The sequence below is a fragment of the Notolepis coatsorum genome (assembly GCF_963971535.1).
Source record: "Notolepis coatsorum genome assembly, chromosome: 17".
Classification (NCBI taxonomy): Eukaryota; Metazoa; Chordata; class Actinopteri; order Aulopiformes; family Paralepididae; genus Notolepis; species Notolepis coatsorum.
In genome coordinates, this window is record NC_140181.1 from 20,867,329 (window position 1) to 20,874,925 (window position 7,597).

Genomic DNA, 7,597 nt, shown 5'->3' on the forward strand with positions numbered 1-7,597 from the left:
TTATCATGGAATCTTTTTGTGTGAAAACGAGGGCTTTTCAAAATGCTATAAAACGGAAATGAACCGATAAAAAAACAATCCGCTTTGACAATGTTGACTGGAAATGAGTCATTGATAATGCGCCGGGCAGATTAGACACATAGCCATAATTTAAAACATAGATTAGGCGATATTAATGCTAACATTGAAGTGGGTGGTGGGCATTCAAGCACTAAATGTGCGCCCCCTGCTGGGCACTGAAAGTGTTAATGGAGTGATTTTATCAGCTTGGATACCAAGATTGATGGTTACATGCTTAATGATGAAAGTGTGATTAAATAAAGATGTTTGTGACATAGACAGTAGCGGCTGAGAAGGTGATTGGTGAAGCATCTATACAGTTTAATAAGATTAATAACAAAATGTGCTATATATAGCCTACCGTCTGCGTCGAATATGAAATAAAGGCATTTAAATAATAAATACATTTCTTTCATTTTAATTAGCAATAAAAAAAAATATATATATATATAATTTTAATTTTAATTTTTTTTTACCTATGTGTCCCGCATTGTCCCGCAAAAGCACTGCTGCTGTCCTGCGACTGAACCATTTTGACCTGGTCACCCTACTTATCAATGACTTGCTTGCAGTCAACATGTACGAAACTGATTGTTTTTTCATAAGTACATTTCCGTTTTATACCATTTTGAAAAACGCTTGTTTTTGAAAATTTCCAGAAAAAAATGAAATTCCGCAGGAATCGCCCTTTAGTGGAATACACAAAACACGTTGTCATTTTTCGGCGTATTTATGAATAGTATATGTGTAATTATGCACGCTAGAGAAGCGGGCTGAAAAATCGATTATCTATTTCCTGATCAGCACACACCAGACCACGTGAGCGGATCGGCGCGGCCGAGAAATCCGCTCTTCGCTCTTTAAAGCTTGGTCCGCTCCGCTAATCACTCATGTTGACCCCGCCCCCAAGTCGCTCTCCGCTCGCTCCCCGCTCACCTTGAATCGAGCGCTCCCCGCTCCCCGCGCCAGATCGCTCGGCAGTTTTTTTTCTTCTTTTTTTGGAGCATGGTGTAAATGAGCTCAAACTACAACAGTCTACACCCCCTGGGCCCCTTAACAATTGTTTGTATTGAGCCGCATTGTAATTGTAGCCATTCTGCAATGTTAAATAACGTTGTTTATCCATTCACTATCTCTATTAAGCGATGATAGGCTAGCCGAGCCACAATGCTATGGTCGCTGCCATTAACGTTAGCATGTAAGCTAACGTCAACAACAATGGCGTCGATACTTTTTCTAACTGGACTGAGTGTGGGCGTCTCTACAGTGACAAAGCCTGAACGAACAGCCTATCACAGGTTCACCCTTCTCATTGGTTGAAAATGGCCTTCATGTTTGTACATCGCCATCTGTTGCTTTGGCATTGTACTGCATGTATATATTACATCAGTGTTAAACCACTGTGAGCGGCCTGGAGTGGATTGGAGCGGAGGAGAACTCTCGCTCCGGACGTCGCGCCGACTCATTTTAAAACCCACTCCTCGCTCACGTCAAAACCGGCCGCTCCGCGCCCCGCGCCGCTCACACTCCGATCCGCTCACATGCACTGGCACACACACACACACACACACATACACATATAGGGGCAGTGATGCCAGTAACGCGTTACTAAGTAACGCGTTATTGTAATCTGATTACTTTTCCCCGAAAATAGTAATCTAACGCGTTAATCTTTAAAAGCCAGTAATCTGATTGCAGTTACTTGTCCAAGTGGCTGTGCATTACTATTTCGTTACTATCTCATCATAAATTCATAATGCAGGCGGAATGCAGTATTTTATTTCGTTTTCGACAGTCAAAAATCCATTTTGAGCTGTTTTTCTTATTTGGGAGTGACGTGGTGTGGCAGTGAAAGGGTTAAATACAAGAATGTGTCCCGCGGCGTGACTGGTCCCTCTGTCTGTGAGTGACTCTGCTTTGGTCCAATCACATTCCCCATACACAGTCTGCGAATCAGAGGCAGAGTAGGGCGGGTCTTCACAGCACGTCATGTGACATATGCGCCAATCGTGTGACAGCAGGGCTCCGTCGTCGGAGAATTCCACCCCAAAACGCTTGGCAAAATTGAAAGTGAAACCGCAAGATGACTTTTGCGGTTTCTGTTCAGAATTCCACCCCAAAACGCTCGTCTAAACGTAGCCTCAGTCACTACTTCACGGCGGAGGAAACAAAATACTGTCTACCGCTAAAAACAGCACATCCAATTGCATTGAAAGCATCTGGAATCACAACACTAGCCGACGCTTCGACTAGGTACAGGAGGGTTGATGGTGGCAGAGCAAAAGCTCTTATTTGCCAGATTTACAGTTAATTTACATGTTAAAGAGAGACTGATTGTATGTTTATAGAGAGACATTTATAAAAACAATTTAATAGTTACAGTTGATATAATTGAATAGTTCAGCCTGCATTTGTTAGATGTGATACACTGGTTTTGTAAAACCACTGGCTGGCTGCTCTAATGCTGTGAGCATCATAGACTGTTGCTTTACCATACTTGATGGTACAGAAGCTGAAGCACTAGTTTAACAATTTACGTTATGTGCAGAGAAACAAGTTAAAAACAATTTATGCACTTTCAATAAAGCGTTTAAAAAAAAACTGTTGGGGGAACGACAATGACTTCGTAACCTAGTTACTTTCAAAGTAACTAAGTTACTCTGATAATCAAGTAATCAGTAAAGTAACTTAGATTACTTTTTAAAGGAGTAATCAGTAATCAGTAATCAGATTACTTTTACAAGTAATCTGTGGCATCACTGTATAGGGGACACGTTGAGATATATGTGAAAAAACTCTGATTACCCCAAAACTGGTAAAATAGATTCCTTACCTCACATCAGATGTTCTCCAAAAAGATGATTCCAATTCCTGATCGCCATTACAAATATCGATCGCGTTTATTGATCCAACGCTGGGTACTCGAAACACATATTCCACGCTGTTCTGAGGGACCACAATGAGTCCGATCGGCTCGGGTTACATGCCTGAGAAGTAATATATGGATTCCGGATTTTTCTTTTCTCATCCATTTTCATTGAGTCCAATCCAATGCATGCATTACCATCCGGGAGACGATAGGGGGCGGTATTTTCCCTGTTCGAGCTCAGAGACAGTCCCAATGGTAACGTGAGGCTAGATTGATGAACAATTAATGGAAATCGCTAATAAAAGAAATAACGATTAAATATCGAGATTTCTCGTCCTTGGCACTCAACGCATGGCATGAACTAACGAGATTTCTCGTGGCTGGCACTCAAAGTGTTAACACTGCCAGGGTGAGGGGTTCTAGTTCATGTCTAGCTCAGTAGGTAGATTAGAGCATTAACACTGCCAGTCCCACTGGGGCAACTGAACATTATGCCCTCAGGACATTATTTACATTTTACATTTACATTTAGTCATTTAGCTGACGCTTTTATCCAAAGCGACTTACATGTTCTGTACGACAAGCCACCAGGAAGGGCACAACTCTATCAGCTGAGCAACAATGTTCATCAAAGTGTTGAGTGCTACAGTGTAGGTTAGTTTATTAGGACAAGTGCATGACAGTACGGTTAGTTAGGGTTAGATTTTCTTTTCTTTTTCAGATAATGGTTGAAGAAGTGCGTCTTTAGTCGACAGCGAAAGATTGGACGTGTTTCGGCTGTCCTAACTGGGGTGGGTAGTTCATTCCACCATTGTGGAGCTTTGGATAAAAAAGTACGACCAAACGGCATAGCCCATTAAAAGACTGAAGTGTGGTGAGGAGGATAGCTTCTCACCGTGGGCAGGTTGGCACAGCTGGACTTGACCTCGTATTCGATGTAGGCCACCTTGCCTCCTCCCTCCACCCGGCCGTCCTGGGTGTAGCAGAGGTCCCTGGTGGAGTCGATGCGTCGGTCCAGATCGTCCAGGGGGAAGACGCAGAGGGCCGAGGCCTCTGACGGGTTGTTGTTGGTGGAGCTGATACGGGTGGAGAACACGCCCAGAAGAGACTCTCCCTCCCGACCTCCACCCTGCCCCACCTGTACCACACAGTCCAACATCTAAACATCCGAGAGGCAGAAAACAGCCCCGGCTCACTGTAACCTCCGGGGCTGGAAACCAACTACGTACATATTGACTCAAATACTGTATTTAAAGGGCCAATCAATCAAATTTTTACTTGCAGAGACAAGGATTGCAATAGGGATTGCTATTTTTTCACCTTCATCATTTCATTGAGCTGTAATTAACACAACACAAGGATTCCGTGTCCTCTGATGACATCACTGCGGTTGGCCTTCAAACTCATTAACTCTCAATCACTGTCAAACTAAATGAATGTGTGCAAAACAGTTTAGAGCCTTGGGGATGTATGTGAGATTATGTGCCAAAGAAATCGCTCACATTGTGCAGAGTGATAAATACCTGAGCCGCCTGGAGCAGGTTGTAGGTCCTGGAGGGGGAGGATGAAGAGCGGCAGGTGAGAGGCACCTCCACGTAGGAGTAGTAGGAGGTGTCGTCCAGGCAAACGCGGGCGGCGTACGTCCTGTACTCGCGCGACGCCGCGATGTCCCGCCGGTAAAACAGGAAGTAGACGTGCGAGCGGCGGGCGAACGCCGTCACAAAGTGGTGGTCGTACTCCGACAGCCGCCCCGCCACCGCCAGCTTCGCCGTCTCCTCGTACGAGAACACGGGCTCCGACGACAGGTGGCGCGTGGAGATGGGCGGGTGGCTGGCGGTGTAGCCCCGGCCCACGTACATCACCGCCCGCTCCCCGCCGCGGGGCCCCACCACCAGCCCCACGGTGGAGACCGTCGGGTCGTTCGCCGCCACGTACTGCGTGTCCACGGGCCTCTCGGTGGAGAACAGCACCTCTCGGACGGACGCCAGGCTGCGTTTCTGACAGGTCCCCTGGTGGACGCTGCCGCAGGTGATCAGCTCCAAGGCCCGTCGGTCCACCAGGAGCAACTTGTTGTGGTTGCTGGTCCTCCGGGCCTGCGGGCAGTTGGACTCGGTGACCGGGGGGAGACAGTCCTTGCTGTCGTTCACCGGTCCGGTCCGGTCCTCCTGCTCCAGGCGGAGTGCGTCCAGCCCAGCCAGCTGGAAGAGGTGGTCCCTGGCCCCCACGTACACCGTCCCCACCCAGGGGTCCGGGTGGAGCGCCAGGTGCTGGAAGACGGTGTCATTGCGGCTGAAACGTGGATAAGACCGCCCCGAGGTGGTGGTGGTGGGGATGGGGATGGTGAGGAAGAGGAAGAGCAGAGCGGAGTTTAGGACCTTCCCGTGTGGCATGGCAAACATTCTGTGGAGAGAAACAGAAGGAGGATTAGCTGTGTGCCAATCGGATGATAGCGGAACAGTTCCTGTCTCCTGAATGGACATTTTCAGAACACCTTCAACTTGTAAGAGACGGTTTAATATTTACCTCAATGTCTACGGTAAAGAAAATAATTGCCTACCCACGTTCTGTCAAAACCGCTAAATCTGGCATCAGGGTGAAGTGTGCTACCCATGCAATCTATCATAGGAAGTGAGTTGGTTAGTCTCCCTTTTGAAATGTCTCTAGTTAGACTGAGCTAAGAGGCTATGGTTTGAAGCAGATGTTTGAGGCTGATGTTACCATAATGCTACATTACATTACAAGAGAGACAATTGTGTACGTTTAAGATGTGTAGAGTCTTGGGTTAGGATGTCGACCAACTCACGCTTATTAACGACGTCATTAATTAATTTCAAATGTGTCTGTGCTATGATCATTTGTAACAACACTTAATTCCACAACTAATTCCTTACCATTTGTGTCCAATAATAAGCTGAAGAAGCCTCTGTCTGCCTGATTAACTGGAATCATAACCCGTTCCTGTGCACTCCACCTGTGGAGAAAATAACACAACCTCACAGTCAAAATCATATTGGAACAATGAGTTTATGTCTGCTTAATACTTTAATCATCCCGAGGGAAATTTGACCCTACAAATCACTCACAGTAAACATTTAGACAGAACAAAGTCACGAATAAGAATAACAAAACAAATGGACTAAGAATAAGAATAGAATAGGCCTAAGAATAAGATAATAATAATAATAGAGTATGGACCGGGATTCACATTTCGTATGTTATGTATAAAATATACAGTAAAAATATACAGAAGTCTACAGGAGTCTTCAGTAAGTGTAATATTGAACAGTGTTGTTTTAAAAGTAAAAGTCCAGGAAGATGGTAACTGTCACCCTGTGCTCATTGATGCAGTGAGGCACATTGATCTAAATCTACGATGTAATATGCATTTCAAACAACAATCAAAGGCCAGAGGAACAATGCCTGCTCTCAGCTTTTGGTCGTGGGATTTTTTTGTATTGCCGTCCATTTTAAACCATGTGCTGAAAAAAAAACAATGGTAGAAATGAAAAAGTATATAAAAATGTATGAGAATTGAGAGAGAGAGAGAGAGAGAGAGAGAGAGAGAGAGAGAGAGAGAGAGAGAGAGAGAGAGAGAGAGAGAGAGAGAGAGAGAGAGAGAGAGAGAGAGAGAGAGAGAGAGAGAGAGAGAGATGAGATCATTGTATGTATTTTATATTTTATATGTAATGCTGTGAAGCACTGGCCTGCAATTCTTGTATGACAGGTGCTATACAAAATAAATTGTTATTATTATTTTCTGGAGCTGATTTAAAAAAATATATATGATTCACATTCACAGTCAGTCCAGACAGCCCATCCCTCAACAACAGTGATTTCACTGAGGCGAGAGCCCCCCCACCCCACCCCACCCAACCACCTCCCCTTACAGCCAAAACCCCTTCAATTATTAAGCAGGTCCCCAGACCCCTCTCCCCATCTCACCCCCCTCTACGACCTAGACAAGAGAGAGAGAGAGAGAGAGAGAGAGAGAGAGAGAGGTCACTATGCAGAAAAACCAACAAAGTCCAGTTTCCAACAGTTAAAGGAATAGGAATAGAAGGAAAATAACCATCAAGAATCCAAAATGTCAAGTTATTCCTTCAAAGAATCCCCCCAAAATCAAATAAATAGGCTAAATACGGTAGATGAATAATCACAAAAGCTGGCTTGCAGATAAGGCCCGGTTGCCAAAAGACCACCCTCTGAGGATGTAATGAGAAAATAGAGGATGAGGGAATAAGGCTGGCTTTGACTAAAAAGTCATTCATCAAAATAAAATAAGACCAACAAAAGTGCTTTTATCCACAATATTTTTTTTTACCCATTCACTCACACACCGACAACCTGCAAGGTGGCAACCTGGTCATTTGGAGCAATTAGGGGTTAAGTGTCTTGCTCAAGGACACTCCGACACGCTGCCCGGGAGGAGCGAGAATCGAACCGAGAACCTTCCGATTACGAGACAACCTCTCTAACGCCTGAGCCACTGTCGCCCCCAAGGTGTAGCCAAGCCATTGTATGGCGGCCAGAAACAAAAACAATGGCTAATTTAATATATTGATAGTGAAAACGTTTTAAGGCAGAGAATGGACAAAATAAACTAGCTGCATAGGTGGCATAATAAACTGTAAACGACATACACATTTGCACTGAACAGTATACCTCTTT

At 44.9% G+C, this 7,597-nt stretch overlaps 1 protein-coding gene across 1 annotated transcript in view; it reads right to left on the bottom strand.

Moving 5' to 3' along the window:
* The window catches only part of plxnb1a (plexin b1a), a gene marked incomplete at both ends in the record, with an annotated part of 119,870 nt that overhangs the window by 62,513 nt on the left and 49,760 nt on the right, over positions 1–7,597 (bottom strand). The window contains 3 exons of the mRNA XM_084333370.1: positions 3,825–4,067; positions 4,453–5,329; positions 5,882–5,900. Coding sequence (XP_084189496.1) covers positions 3,825–4,067; positions 4,453–5,329; positions 5,882–5,900 — 1,139 coding nt within the window. The remainder of the gene's footprint in view (positions 1–3,824; positions 4,068–4,452; positions 5,330–5,881; positions 5,901–7,597) is intronic.